This window comes from Dermochelys coriacea, chromosome 1, assembly GCF_009764565.3.
Source record: "Dermochelys coriacea isolate rDerCor1 chromosome 1, rDerCor1.pri.v4, whole genome shotgun sequence".
Taxonomy (NCBI): Eukaryota; Metazoa; Chordata; order Testudines; family Dermochelyidae; genus Dermochelys; species Dermochelys coriacea.
Window position 1 is genome coordinate 328,992,590 of NC_050068.2, and position 16,090 is coordinate 329,008,679.

A 16,090-nucleotide genomic window follows, 5' to 3' on the forward strand; every position below is an offset into this window, starting at 1 on the left:
GTGGCACCTTAGAGACTATTTGAGCATAAGCTTTTGGATCCGATGAAGTGAGCTGTAGCTCACAAAAGCTTATGCTCAAATAAATTTGTTAGTCTCTAAGGTGCCACAAGTACTCCTTTTCTTTTTGTGGATACAGACTAACACGGCTGCTACTCTGAAACCTGTAACTCTGTAGTATACACCAGGGCTCACTTATTACTTTGCGAGGGTTTTCCCCCCATCTTGGAATCCTGTTGAGTTTGGATTGTTTTATCTAAATTCCTAAACTGTAGAGGATGCATGTTCAACATGACAATAGTGTGAATGCAGCAGCATGGGTTAAGAGCTTTTGGCTCCCATATTCGAATTGCTGCTATGAAATGGACTTAAACTGTAGCTGTAGGGAAATTAATTTATTTCTCCTGTTGCAAAATAAGGATATTTATTAACCTCACAGTGCTGCTGAAATTAAGCTACTGTTTGTAAAACACTTTGAAGATAAAAAATACTAAATGCTGCAAATAAAACATAAACATTGGACCTCTTGTAGACTCCCAAGTCCAGGAACCAGCCTATTTAATGGACACCAGACTTCTGCAGCTCATCCCTGGGATGACTAGTTTCATGGGACTTGGATTGTCCTTCAGACATTTGACTTTATTTTAATTACAGGTATATCAGTTAAGCTTAACTGAATTTTCAGCCTACCTGTATTGTCTAAAATACAGCTACCTTGAGGCATCAAATATCTCTTGTGGTTCATACATTTTATTTATATTATACAGAGATGCATTATTTGTTGATGTGTCTTTCAAACAGAAGTATCTTTATTGCTACATAATACTGCAGTTTTTATTATAGAACAAAGGTATGTCAGGTCATAAAATATTTCATAGTTCAAGAATCTCAAGGATGAGCTTGCCGGATCAAATTACATCAGGTGTTAAATGAACTTTAGGAGGAGTTTGGTACTCTTCCAAAATGCGAAATTAAAGAATATCTCCCTCTTTTATACCTAGTATGTCATAAGGCTGGGTTCTGAAGTTATGCATACCAGGAAGGAAGATTCCTCCTGAACTACACTACTTGCCAAGATATGTTTTTTAAGCTTTCTATGTAATTGTAACTGTTTTAAAAAGTAAAGTTGTATAAAAAAGTAAGTTTTAATTGCAAAATGGAAAGGGCAGCTTTATTTTTGTGATGATGTGGAAAGCTTTCAATTTTATGAATGTTAATGTTAGTGAAAGAAAAGATTTATTAATTTAAAAATATATTTTAGCTCTTCACCAAAAGACATGGATGAGAAGGCAGACGAAGAGCAATCTTTGACTGCATGTAACCAGTACCCTAAGGAGGCAGTAAGGAAACGACAAAATTCAAATCGAGGTTCCAGAGGCAGTGACTCCTCTAGGACGTCCAGAAAAAGCTTCAGACTGGATTACAGATTAGAGGAAGATGTAACTAAATCAAAGAGAGATAAAGATGGAAAGTTTGTAAACCCTTGGACAACATGGAAATCTCCATCCTTGCCAAATATTTTGAAATGGGCCCTCGTGGAAAAAAATAACAGCAACATCCCATCTTCAAAGCAGGTAACTATTTGCATGTTTACTATTCCAAGATCATAGGTCCTAATCCGGTGGGGCACTGAGAGCTCTCAATTCCTATCTTTAAAATAAGGGGATTTTAAAATAAGACTTCTTAGGCCTCTTTTGGAGACTCTAGACCAGTGGTGGGCAACCTGTGGCCCACCAGGGTAGTCTGCTGGTGGGTTGCTAGACAGTTTGTTTACATTGACCGTCCGCAGGCATCGCCACCTGCAGCTCCCAGTGGCCACGGTTCACCGTTCCTGTCCAATGGCAGCTGTGGGAAGCGGCAGCTAACACGTCCCTGTGGCCCGTGCCGCTTCCTGCAGCTCCCATTGGCCAGGAATGGCAAACCATGGCTACTGGGAGCTGTGGTGGTTGTGCCTGCAGATGGTCGGTGTAAACAAACTGTCTCATGGCCTGCCAGTGGATTACCCTGATGGGCCGCATGCAGCCCGTGGGCCACAGGTTGCCCACCACTGCTCTCGACTGATTTTGGAGACTCACCAGTGTCACTATTTTGTCATATCTTTTAATTTTTTTTATTATTCTTTTCAAAAGCCATCCATTTCTACCTTGTGAAATCTTTAATTTGGTGTGTTATGCCTATAAACTTGGAATAGATTAATCTAGCCAGTTCAGGTTATATGTTGAGAGAAACTTCAGGAAATACCGAAACACCATTTCTCTGAACTCGCATGGTTAGAGGTTATTGCATGTTTCTCTTTCAATAGATATTGGACATGTCTACAATTTGTAAGATATCTACAACATTATTCAAGCTGGAGTTATTACTTATGGGACATTTTAATTATAAAAATGTTGTTGTGTGATTTGAATGGCCATGAAAACTTTATATAGCTATGGGATGGTATAAAACACCTACTAAATTGTAATGATGATTTTCTTTTTGCCAGCCACAATCCTTAGGTTAGATTCTCTCAGAGAGAGTAAGTTTTTTGTATTGAGGCTAATTTGAGCAAACATTTATACTAAGATACTGTTAGGTTATTGGGAAAAGACACTATTATGTATTTGTCTTGCATCAGTGCCTGTAGGTCTCAGTCAGTTTCAGGGCTTCATTGGACTAGTACTGTATACAATCATAATGTAACCCCCCCCCCTAAAAATAAAAAAACTCCCCCTGCTCCCCTCAACAAAAGAAAGAAAATACAGTTCCTGCCACAAAGAGGACTAGATACTGATCTTAAATGCCTCTGATTGGAGGTGCACTTCTGAGCCAGTACAAGTTGCTAAAACTTTTCTGCTCCAGGAGGCAATCATAAGAGTTTATGCTTCACAATCTGAAGCATGTGGCAGACAGCTAATTAACAGCTCTTCTGATGAGAAAATAAGTCTATTTATCGCGTTTTTAGTGGTAGTGGCTTAGAGTTGTTTGATCTCAGAGGGGTAGGGAATCTATTTAAGGAATAGATTAAATCTGTAGACAGTTGGTCTGACAGCACTTTGGGCACTGTTCTCCAGGATTAATTAACCCATTTTAAATTTGCTAGTCCTACAACATCCAACATGCACGCCCAGGGCATTTGGCCAGTATGTGTGCACCACGCTCCCTGCAAAGGCTCAAGCTGTTTCTTCTGGCTTGCCACGTTATTTTATGCGGAGTTCACATCCTGGCTTGCACTGACACCTGGCTGCTTGAGGAAAACCCACTCAGACCAGGCTACCAAGAAGATTTAGTCCTTCAGAGGCCTAGAAGGGCCGGGAAGGAGAACACACTGACCAATCGGGAGCCAGCAGGCCAGTTTAAAAGGTTTGCCTGCTTCTTCTTAAGAGCTGTCTAGGGTGACACTTGGACAGAGCAGGAACTGGTCACTGCTAGCCCAGATCCTTAGGACCAGGTCAGGGCTTTGGCCTCTTTGGCCTCAATTAAGCACTTGCCTTTAAAGGCACAGCTAGTCAAATTCTGAGTTTTGTTATCCTTCTTTAACTTTTTAAAGACTGATGCCAAATTCACAGCTTAGACCGCAATGCTCTGAGTAGATGGCCACAACTTGTGGACTAAGGCAGGGAGCTCCCACAGCACCACACATGGCCCTGCAAGAGACGTTATGGAGCAACCCCACCTATGACAAAGAGATGTATGTACTTAAAGGGTGACCACCAGCCTGTGAGTCTGGTTAATGACTGATGACATGGGTCAGTGCTTTGGTGTGGTGGGGTGTGCGTGTGTGCGTGCGTGCATGTATGTGCAACTGAGAGCTGTAATATTGTTTCATTTGAGCTGCAGGATCACTGTTCCTGACTTAAGGGAAGGTCAAGAAGGAATTTATATTATGCCTGGTGCAGAGCTAACTGACCCAATTTGTACATTCCAACTCTGATTTCCTAGTTTGCACTTCAGATGGTGAAATAAGAACTAGCAGACAGTAGGAGAGTCACTAAAGTGAGTCAGAAGCAGCAAAGAGACAGATGAAGCATTATTATTTGGACTTCTCAGCTCCTGAGCCATTTCACTGCTTGCTTCACCATTGTCTGCATCACCTCTGAATTAAATCGTAAAGTATTTCTGAGCCTACTTAAAATTAAAGCTGAGAGTTCCATGCTGCCCTTGACACTGCTCAGCTGTAGCATGTCTTTAATACAAACTACTGCGTCCTCTGCATTCTAGTTTGCAACCCCTTGATTTTAAGAACATGCTCAGTAGCTGACACCCTTAACCGGTTCATCTTATCAGTCAGTATTTTGCATATGGAATTGTATGACACCCATGACGTACTTCATTGCTTAAAAACTACAAATTATTGCTAAATTACTACAACAAACCTCCATTTTTAACTGGGAATCTAGACCACAGACTTTCTGTATGTTACTGGCTTTGTTAATGACTTTTCTAAATGGCACTGAGATGGCTTTAATCACCATGTATTGTAAACATAAATTGTTGATTTGTGGTGTTCCACAAATCTCAGTTAAAATAAAATCAGATGGTGCATCAGTACGTATTGAGCTCCAAAGTCTTAAGCTAATTAACCAATCTTACTAAAGCCAGTCATGCATTTCTTCTTGCTTTGCATTTGGGGTGTGAAGGTGGGGATTTCACATTAATGCAGTAATGAAAATAAGTGAGTAGTAAATATTTTTCTCTAGATATCTTTGTCCACAGCCAATTGTCATTAATGTCATATTTCAAACATCTGCCATTGCTCTTGGAACAAAACCAAACATCTATTGTGCAACTATGTCACCACAGTAATACTAGTATGCTAATACTAAATCTGGATAAGATTGTGTATTTTATCCACCTCATAGTTTACCTCATTTTGCAGTTCAAATGATTTAGTATGGAATATATTGCAGTAGAAGTTGTACACTCTTTTTTTTAAGTACCTGTGATTTGAATAATGAAATGATTTGGAAAAACCTATTTTTTTACTCCAAAATTTGAACATTTAAAAAAGACAGTCATGAAGAAATTTTTTCAACACATCAAAGAACAAAATTCTGTTTAATGAAAACCTGAAAATTCTTTGCCCTCACTCCTTTCCATAATTTTGTATTAATTCATAGGTTTTAAGACCGGAAGGGACCATTTGATCATCTAGTCTGACCTCCTATATAATAGAGGTCAGAGAATTTCAGTCAGTTATCCCTGCACTTAGCCCAACAACTTGTATTTGGCTAAAGCATATCTCCCAGAAAGGCATTCAGTCTTGATCTGAAGATATCATTGATGGAGATAATACCACTTCCCTTGGTAGAGAAAAAGAAAATTGTGCCTTATTTTGAATTTGAATTTATCTGGATTCAATGTCCAGCTATTGGTTCTTGTTATCCTCTCTTTGCTAGATCAAAGAACACTATAATACCATGAAAGTAAAGATAAACTGAACACAGAGAGTTCTTTTAGAGTAGTAGCCGTGTTAGTCTGTATTCACAAAAAGAAAAGGAGTACTTGTGGCACCTTAGAGACTAACAAATTTATTTGAGCATAAGCTTTTGTGAGTTCTTTGAGTGTCTCATTGTAAGGCATTTTCTCCAGCTCTCAAATTATTTTTGGGGCTCTCTTCTGCACCCTCATCAGTTGGAAGGTGGTCAAGTGGATCAAATACGGTTTTATCTTCTTTTCAGAGAGCACTGCCATAGTTATTGTGAAAGGGAGATAAATGTCTAACCGCAAATAATACAATTTTATCACCTCCCTTCTAAGAAAAATACATTCAGGATGTTTCTGTAACACTTTTTAATGGAGTTCTTTATTCCAGCTACAGCTCCAATGAAGTCCCAGATTGGAATATTGAGCTGAAGGGAACTACACTTAATCATTACCTTTCAAAAAAGTTTCAGTAGAACTGAAATCCATATTTCAATTTTTAATTAAGCTTCCATGGGACTTCACATTTAAGATAACCCTCCATAAGTAATGTAGCAGCAGCAGTGATGCTGCATTATACCTCTCTACTTGGCAGCTCCTTAAAAATTTATCAGCAATATTCATTGAATTATTGACTCTGCTGGTAGCATATTAGTGGTCCGCCTAACAGATTAAAGTCTCTTAGATTTGTTACAAGGTACTTATTAAATTGATCTGTGCTGGGACTCTGGAAGGATATTGCTGAGATCCACAAGCTATAGCTCTAATATTTAAGCGAAAGGCCAAACTCCAAGAGATGGTGGTGGTAGCAGCAGCACTAAAATCCTCTTCTAGGGCAATAGGGGCAAGATATCAGAATTTGTTGCTAATTCTGAGCAATTCTATTTCATTCCAGTAAAAGTCTGCAAGTTTGTTTTCAGCACATCTTTGAATTATTTCCTTTGTAGAGCCGCAGGCCTAATTCTCCTGCTCTCAAAAGCATGTTCTAAAGACAAGAAAGATTAAATGATTATTAAAAATAAGGTTAATTATTTTATTTAATAGGAAGCTATTGGGAATGGGAGTCACTGGAAATGGTATCTCTGTGCACCTACTTGTAGGTTTCCTAGAAATTAAAGATGTACACGAAGTGCAAGCCTTGTTTTGTGATTGGTGCCTTGTGGGCTTTTTGTTCCGTGTGTGCTTTGCTTTCTAACTTTTTTGTTGTTTTGCTAGGAACTTGAAAAAGAGCTTCCTGTGTTAAACCCTTACTTCATTCCAAACCCTGAACTAGTTGGTAAGACTGGAACTGGCATGCGAGTCACATGGTTAGGACATGCCTCAGTTATGGTGGAAATGGATGGACTTGTAATTCTTACTGACCCCATCTTCAGCCAGCGGGCTTCCCCAGCACAGTTTGTGGGTCCAAAACGTTTCCGAGGACCTCCATGCACAGTAGATCAGCTCCCAAAAATAGATGCAGTGATGATCAGCCACACCCACTATGACCATTTGGACTATAATACTGTAGAGCATTTAAATGAGCGCTTTGGCACTGAGTTGAGATGGTTTGTGCCTCTGGGTCTTTTAGAATGGATGCAGAAATGTGGCTGTGAAAATGTGATTGAACTGGACTGGTGGGAAGAGAACTGTGTCCCTGGTCATGACGCAGTTACTTTTGTCTTTACTCCTTCTCAACACTGGTGCAAGAGGACTGCAACAGATGACAACAAGATTCTTTGGGGCAGCTGGTCTGTCTTGGGGCCCTGGAATAGGTTTTTCTTTGCAGGGGATACTGGTTACTGTGTTGCTTTTGAAGAGATAGGTAAAAGATTTGGACCTTTTGATCTTGCAGCTATTCCCATTGGAGCTTATGAGCCAAGGTAAGCAAATTTCAAAGGGTTTGACCAAAAGATATGTAAACTATATCAATGAAATGATATACTGACTTCAAATAACGTTTTTTCGTGTTAATGGTTTAATACTAACATTGTATTTACAGCTTCTGAACTTTTCACTTGTCTAAAATATATTTTGGGGCATGTAGAGCAGAAGAGAGATTTCAAGGCTGTGGAAGTAGTAAGGGAGGGCAAGGGCATGGGCATGTCTGTGCTACGGGCTGTACAGCTGCAGTGCTGTAGCAGCATAGTGCAGATGCTTCCTACATCAACAGAAGGAGTTTTTCCATCAATGTAGATAATCCGCCTCCCTGAATGGCAGAAGCTAGATTGACAGAAGAATTCTTCTGTTGATCTAGTTGTGTCTACACTGGGGTTAGGTCAGCTTAACTACAGTGCTCTGGGATGTGAATTTTTTTATATCCATGGGTGATGTACCTAAGTCAATCTAAATTTTAAGTGTACAGCACAGCCAAGATGTAGAAAAGAGAGAGAGAGAAGCTGAAATGTGGTGGGGTTTTTTTATCAGACATTACTCCAAAAACTATTGAAAAAATACACACAACCTGGCATTATTTTAATGTGAAAAGAAAGTAGGAATAGGAAAGGCCAATAAGATCACCCAGTCTGAAATCCCTTTTCTTACATGCACACAATTTACAGTGCTCCTGTATTATTCTAATTACCATGTTACTTTCCCGATTTCAGTTCTCACATGATTCTGAATGCTTTATAGCATTTGAAAAATGTGTTTGTCTGGGCATCTGTTTCCTCCTCATCACCTGGTATCTAAGCTTTCAGATGCGATAAAGCATTGGTTTTTAGTAAGGTGTCGATTAATTGCAGTTAACTCATGATTAACTCAAAAAAATTAACTGTGATTTAAAAAAATTAATCACGATTAATTGCACTGTTAAACAATAGAATACCAATTTAAATGTATTAAATATTTTTGGATGTTTTTCTAGATTTTCAAATATATTGATTTCTATTACAACACAGAATACAAAGTGTACAGTGCTCACTTTATATTACTTTATTACAAATATTTGCACTGTAAAAATTATAAGAAATAGTATTTTTCAGTTAATCTCATAAGTATTGTAGTGCAGTCTCTTTATTGTGAAAGTGTAACTTACAGATGTAGAATTTTTTTTTACATAGCTGCACTCAAAAACAAAACAATGTAAAACTTTAGCACCTACTAGTCCACTCAGTCCTACTTCTTTTTCAGCCAATTGCTAAAACAAACAAGTTACTCCTGAGTGCTTCTTTACAATGTCACCTGAAAGTGAACACAGGCGTTCACATAGCACTTTTGTAGAGGGCATTGCAAGGTATTTATATGCCAGATATGCTTAACATTCATTTGCCCCTTCATGCTTTGGCCACCATTCCAGAAGACATGCTTCCATGCTGATGATGCTCGTTAAAAAAAAATGCGGTAATTAAATTTGTGACTGGATTCCTTGGGGGAGAATTGTATGTCTTCTGTTTTGTTTTACCTCCATTCTACCATATATTCATGTTATAGCAGTCTTGGATGATGACCCAGCACATGTTGGTTTTAAGAATACTTTCACAGCAGATTTGACAAAACACAAAGAAGGTACCAATGTGAGATTGCTAAGGGTAGATATAGTACTCGACCCAAGGTTTAAGAATCTGAAGTGCCTTCCAAAATCTGAGATGGACAAGGTGTGGAGAATGCTTTCAGATGTCTTAAAAGAGCAACACTCCAATGTGGAAATTATAGAACCCGACCATCAAAAAGGAAAATCAGCCTTCTCCTGGTGGCACCTGACTCAGATGATGAAAATGAACACGCATTGGTCCGCTTTGCTTTGGATCATTATCGAGCAGAACCCGTCATTAGCATGGACACATGTCTTCTGGAATGGTGGTTGAAGCATGAAAGGACATATGAATCTTCAGTGCATCTGGCTCATAAATGTCTTGTAATGCCGGCTACAACAGTGCCATGCGAACGCCTGTTCTCACTTTCAGGTGACATTGTAAACAAGACGTGAGCAACATTATCTCCTGCAAATTGTAACCAAACTTGTTTGTCTGAGCGATTTGGCTGAACTAGGACTGAATGGACTTATAGGTTCTAAAGTTTTATATTTTTATTTTTGAACGCAGTTATTTTTTGTACATAATTCTACATTTGTAAGTTCAACTTTCATTATAAAGAGATTGCACTCCAGTATGTGTATTACGTGAATTGAAATATACTATTTCTTGTTTTTTTACAGTGAAAATATTTGTAATAAAAAATATAAAGAGCACTGTACACTTTGTATTCTGTATTGTAATTGAAATCAATATATTTTAAAACATAGAAAACATCCAAAAATATTTAAATAAATGGTATTCTATTATTTTTAATCACGATTAATTTGTTTAGTCGCTTGACAGCCTTAGTTTTTAGCTTTAGCAGTTCTCAAGGTAACAATTGCTAAAATGTCAGAAATGAAGCCTGGGTAGGTTGGGTTTTCTATGTTTTAAAATATATTGATTTCAATTACAATACAGAATACAAAGTGTACAGTGCTCTTTATTCCTCCCCTTTAGAGAGACTTTGGATTGTCCCTGACCCCTAAACTAGTAATACTTTTTGACATTGGCCCGCAATCAATTATAGCAAATGCATACGTATTGATTATGGTGATAGCATGAACTTGCTTCAGAGCAGATGGCCCATAAATCCTTAAGCTGAATACATTGGGAAAACTTCCCACCTCTAAGTCCATTCAGTCCTAGTTCAGCCAAATCGCTCAGACAAACAAGTTTGGTTACAATTTGCAGGAGAATACTTTTTGACATTGGCCTGCAATCAATTATAGCAAATTCTAGAAGTTGAACCAATGTAATTTTAATCCTGTGCCTTATACCCTGGGACTTGACATCTCACTCAAAACACTGCACCTCCAGTAGCAAGCAAAGTGTTCATTCAATACCGACTTGGAGAGAAGAGTGCTATCTACTGAAGCATGTTTCTTTTGATGTATCCTATGATTCTGCATACGTATTGATTATGGTGATAGCATGAACTTGCTTCAGAGCAGATGGCCCATAAATCCTTAAGCTGAATACATTGGGAAAACTTCCCACCTCTATAAAGAATACCAATTAATAAACAGAACTAATAGCCCTACAAATTCTGTGGATGTGAGTGCTGTAGTATACATCTATTGTAATTAGCTGAAGCAGGGGTGGCCAACCTGAGCCTGAGAAGGAGCCAAAATTTACCAATGTACATTGCCAAAGAGCCACAGTAATACATCAGCAGCCCCCCATCAGCTCCCCTGTCCTGCTCCTAGCGCCTCCCGCCCACCGGCAGCCCTGCTGATCAGCGCCTCCCCCTCCCTCCATGCACTTCCCGAGGAGAGGAGGAGGAGGAGCTAGGGCATGGCAGGCTCAGGGGAGGGGGCGGGAAGGGATGGAGTGGGGGGAGGGCCTGCAGCAGAGCCAAGGATTGAACTGTGAGCACTGCCCCGGCCCCAGAGTTGGTGCCTATACAAGGAGCTGCATATTAACTTCTGAAGAGCCACATGTGGCTCCGAAGCCACCCCTGAGCTGAAGGAATGCTACTGTTATTTCTAGCAAATAGATTTCTACAGTCTCTGTAACTTGTTCACCTTTTGTTTTAATTAAATGAGGATATCTTAACACCTCTTACCTATTTAAAAACCCTAATAAAGAACAGATATCTTGAATATAAAAGGTTACACTAAATATGTAAGCTATCTTGTGTGTGTTAGGTGGTTTATGAAATACCAGCATGTGAATCCTGAAGAAGCTGTAAGAATTCATATTGATGTTCAGACAAAGAAGTCCGTAGCGATTCATTGGGGCACCTTTGCTTTAGCAAATGAGGTGAGTTTGGGCTGATCATGAATGCATTCATATTTTCTAAGTATGGAAACAGTAATTAAGCTTAATCATCTCATATTATAACAAACATCTGTAAGTGGATTATCTATAGCTCAGAATTATGATTACTTTGCCTTAATCCTTACATAACCAATTACATATTGTATGTATTTAAGACTAAATTCTACAATCTTTTAATACAAAAACTAGTTTAGTTTTCTTAATATTCTATACCTTGAACTAAAATTGTTCTCAATAAAGCTGAATTTCTTGTGAATGTCAAATACTTCAGGATAAAAAGGCAGTGAAAAAATATCAGCACATTGGGAGCTTTTGTTATGCAAGCAGATTTGGAATACTTGCTCTATTGGCAGAGGAACTGGTGCACTGAAAAAGGGGCAGGCATAATATGCGTGATCAGGCGAGATCAATGTTGCATGTTAAAAGAGCAGCTCTTGTCATCAGATTTGTGGTACTGGGTGAGCATCAACTTGACATGAGACTGCTTATGTAGTAAATGACCAGAGATAAGTCATACAGGTAACAGAATTCATGACAAATGAGTTGAGGGAGAGAAGAAGCCCAGAAAGAGAGAGACTATAATTCTAGTCCAGCATTTGAAATTTTGCATCCATGCCTGGAATCATCAAACACTTGGGACACAAATCTAGATCAGATGACAGGACAAAGAGCAGCTTGTGTCAGAAATCCAGAAAGAGAAATTGACACAGAAGATAAAGAATTCTGCAATTGGTCTTCAGATCTGAATGCCTCAAATTGGGAGGAAAATATTTACAATAATACATCATCAGATATAGAAATGTGCTGGATAGCAAGACTAAAATAGATAATCATGGTTTTAATTACCATTATAGATGAAATTATTGAGTCACAGGGTGAAATAACTTTCTGGAATGGAGGATGGGAGTGTTCTGTTACATGGATAGTAATTTAGGTATACAAAAAATCAGGGACAGAGAAATGTGAATAAATGTGTACTGCTAAGTATCAGAGGGGTAACCGTATTAGTCTGTATCCAAAAAAACAAAGAGGAATCCGGTGGCGCCTTAAAGACAAACAGATTTATTTGGGCATAAGCTTTCGTGGGTAAAAACCCCCACTTCTTTAGATGCATGTTTGCTGCTAAGTTTGCTTTTATTGCTGTATCATTTGCAGACAGGCCGAAGTTAGAATATTATAGGTGTATATAACACTTTACTAAACATGTAAAATGTGATTAACTGTCTAATCCTGCAGAATTAACAGTTCCTTTTATAGTTTATTTGAAGTACACTTTGACAATTTCATACCCTGTTCTATTGCTCAATTTTTAACTTCATAAACAAATTTCTAATATAGGTAATATTGCCACTGTTTGTAAAATTGTAGTTTAGGGGAAATTATTAAAACATCTATATGGATTTTTATCTTGTAACTAGTAATCTGGCTACTGATATATTAAGGCTGCAACATATGTAAACACAGTATCTTTAATACTGCATTTCATATCCAGGCTACCTCGAATAGTCTATGCCAGGGGTGGCCAGCCTGAGAAGGAGCCAGAATTTACCAATGTACATTGCCCAAGAGCCACAGTAATACCTCAGCAGCCCCCTCATCAACCCCCTCCCCTGCCCAGCTCCTCCAGCCCACTGGCAGCCCTGCTGATCAGTGCCTTCCCCCTCCCTTCCCGCACCTCTTGATCAGCTGTTTCGTGGTGTGCAGAAGAGACTTGGGAGGAGGGGGAGAAGTAAGGGCATAGCAGGCTCAGGGGAGGGGGTGAGAAGGGGTGGAGTGGGATCAGGGCCCGTGGCAGAGCAGTGTGTGAGCACTCCCCCCCCCCAACACATTGGAAAGTTGGCACCTGTAGCTCCAGTCCCAGAGTCAGTGCCTATACAAGGAGCCACATTTAACTTCTGAAGAGCCACAGGTTGGCCACCCCTGATCTGTGCCTTTAATATCCAAGATATAAGAAGTACTTTTTTCATTATTCTGAATACATGTTGAATACTCCCCTAAGCCTTTTTTTTTTTAAAACATGCTTTGCTTTGTATTCAAGATAGCATTGCCAAGAAATGCTGTGTGCACAGTATACCTTCTTCAGATGAAGAGTTCATATCTAAATTTATTTTTAAAAATGTAATGGAGCAACTTCACAGCAGACAGCATTGAAATGACAGTTTGCTTGCTTGAACAATTAAACTGAATAACCTTTAAATGGGGGGAGGGAAGTCTTTATTTGTTGTTAATGATATGACAGGGAATGCATTTTTCTAAAATTGGGAAAGAAAGTGCCATCTACTGAATCACCAACTCCACTTCTTTCAGTATTTAACTTTTCCCCATGATTCCCAACCCAGGAGTGAGCTGGTCCTGGTTTATTTAAGAACTCTTATCAAATAGGGTGTGAGATAGTATGGATTTTGAGTGATAGATCCATATTTAGCTAGTATTGTAAAGATTATAGGTCTCATCTGTTGCCTGTTACTAACTGTATAATTTCAATGGGGTGTTTTAAATAATAATAAACTCCAATAAGCTTCAAAACTTTCATGTTCACTTAATCTCAGAAACTGTACACCTGGTACACATTGCCCATTATATCTAAAATGTGAACCAGTTTGTGTAGAGCAGTGGTTCTCAACCTGTGGCCCAGTCAACACAGAGCTGCAGCCCACATGACATCCTCAGGCCCATAGAGGTACTATTGGATGTGGCCCAAATAACATTGTGGGCCACATAAATAGGTTGAGAACCACTGGTGTGGAGCTTGAAAACCATCTTTTATCTAATGCTGGTATTGTATCTCTTTCTTCCCTCCATCCCCAGTATTACTTGGATCCTCCAATTAAACTGAATGAAGCCCTTGAAAGATATGGCTTGAAACCGGAGGATTTCTTTGTCTTGCACCATGGAGAATCACGAGACTTGAATATAAACGATGATGGATTTGAATAATAATTTAAAATCTGGTAATTCTTTGAGCTTTGTTTTGATTGATAATTTCATTATAGGGTTCTGAAACTTTCTAAAAATTTGTACTGGATTTTTAGACTCCAGGTTTGTTAATTTCAGAGGTAAAAATTGTATACCTGCTTGATCACACAATTGTTTATAATCTGAATGGCATATTGAGAGATGATTTAAACACTGGCTAATGTACAAGACATTGTCTATAAATGCCTTGTTTCAACTATGTACATCAACCAAAAAAATGCTTTATTTTAATTTTCATATGATTAAGGGGTGGAATCTTCCAACTGTTGTGAAAGCATGTTTAAAGTAAAATACTGATTTTATTGAATGCCTGTATGTTTGCATTTCAGGAGAAACTAAAAATGAGTTTAAAAATGATCTAAAGAAATGTGCCTTTTTAAAGAGATATATTAAGATTTGCATCATTAATGCATAATTACTGCTGGCCAGAATATCTGTACTCTTTCATTATTTTAAAATTAGTCTTTATCATATATTTCTCAAAGAAGGAGTACTTGTGGCACCTTAGAGACTAACATTTATTAGAGCATAAGCATAAGCTTTCATGAGTTACAGCTCACTTCATCTGATGAAGTGAGCTGTAGCTCATGAAAGCTTATGCTCAAATAAATCTTAGTCTCTAAGGTGCCACAAGTACTTTTTTCTTTTTGCAAATACAGACTAACACGGCTGCTACTCTGAAGCCTATAAATATTTGTATTGTTTTGAGATACTCATTTTGCTCCGATCTGAAGTCATGATTCAGCCTTTTATTTCTGTATTTTTTATTTTTTTTCAAATAAGCAGGGGGAACTAATGGCATTCTCAGATACAGGCGATGGAAGACTTTTCACAGCTTCCATATGGTTTTACTAAGAATGCTGTGGGATTATAAAATTTGTGCAGTATTGTAAAACTTGGCAAAATGCATCTGTATCAAACTGCCCTACTGAGTTACAAAATAAAGTTATTGCCAGCAAAATTGTAACTTTCCCTCACATTTCATTGTAAAAAGTTGCTATATTACTTACAGGATTGTTAGTTATACCAAAACATAAGTCTGACTGCAGGGTATGGATATTTTTGTTCTGGGAGTGCATTGCATGTTAAATTCATAAGAATGGCCATACTGAGTCAGACCAAAGGTCCATCGAGCCTCTAGCCCAGTATCCTGTCTGACAGTGGCCAATGCTAGGTGCCCCAGAGGGAATGAATAGAACAGGTAATCAATTGATCCATTCCCAGCTTCTGGCAAACAGAGGTTAGGGACATCATCCCTGCCCATTCTGGCTAATAGCCATTGCTGGACATACCCTCCATGAACTTACCTCGTTCCTTTTTGAACCCTGTTATAGTCTTGGCCTTCACAACATTCTCTGACAAACTTTTCCATAGGTTAACTGTCTCAGGGTGGACTTCCCCCACTTTTTTTTTCTTGTTAGTGGTTTAATACTAACATTGTAGCTACATCTTCTGAACTTTTCACTAGTCTCAAATATATTTTGGGAAATGTAGAGCAGAAGAGAGATTTGAAGGCTGTGGAAGTAGTAAGGGAGAGCAAGGGCATGTCTGTGCTACGGGTGGCATGGCTGCAGTGCTATAGCAGCATAGTGCAGATACTCCCTACATCAACAGAAGGGGTTTTTCCATCAATGTAGATAATCCCTGCCACCTTCTCTCTCTCTCCTCATGCAGAGCCTCCGTATGCACATACCCTCATTGTCCCCTGGCATCAGATTCAGGTTGTTCTAGGTCCTTTAGCACACTCACACTTGGCCAACTCCCGAGAAAGAATACCACAGACAACTGAAGAACCACTTCACAATCTCTAAAGTCAGGAGTTAGATGCTGCAGAGTAGGAAAAATGCCAGCACAGACCATGTCTCTTCACTCAAGTCAGTCTGCTGTCAGCAAGCCCATCTGAACACGTACTCTGTTCACACTTGAACACACTGCAC

The 16,090-nt window shown here is 38.8% G+C and overlaps 1 protein-coding gene across 5 annotated transcripts in view; it reads left to right on the forward strand.

The window, feature by feature from the left end:
- NAPEPLD (N-acyl phosphatidylethanolamine phospholipase D) overlaps positions 1-15,114 on the forward strand; it is a 32,208-nt gene extending 17,094 nt beyond the window's left edge. For 2 of the 5 annotated variants that reach the window (XM_038394416.2, XM_038394454.2), the window contains exons 2-5: positions 1,259-1,571; positions 6,616-7,262; positions 11,045-11,159; positions 13,986-15,114. In XM_038394416.2, coding sequence (XP_038250344.2) covers positions 1,259-1,571; positions 6,616-7,262; positions 11,045-11,159; positions 13,986-14,114 — 1,204 coding nt within the window. In that variant the 3' untranslated portion in view covers positions 14,115-15,114. Of the gene's footprint in view, positions 1-1,258; positions 1,572-6,615; positions 7,267-11,044; positions 11,160-13,985 lie in introns of those variants that run through there. The other 3 variants (XM_038394436.2, XM_038394445.2, XM_043497485.1) reach the window with 2 other exon arrangements.
- The last annotated feature ends 976 nt before the right edge of the window (positions 15,115-16,090 follow it).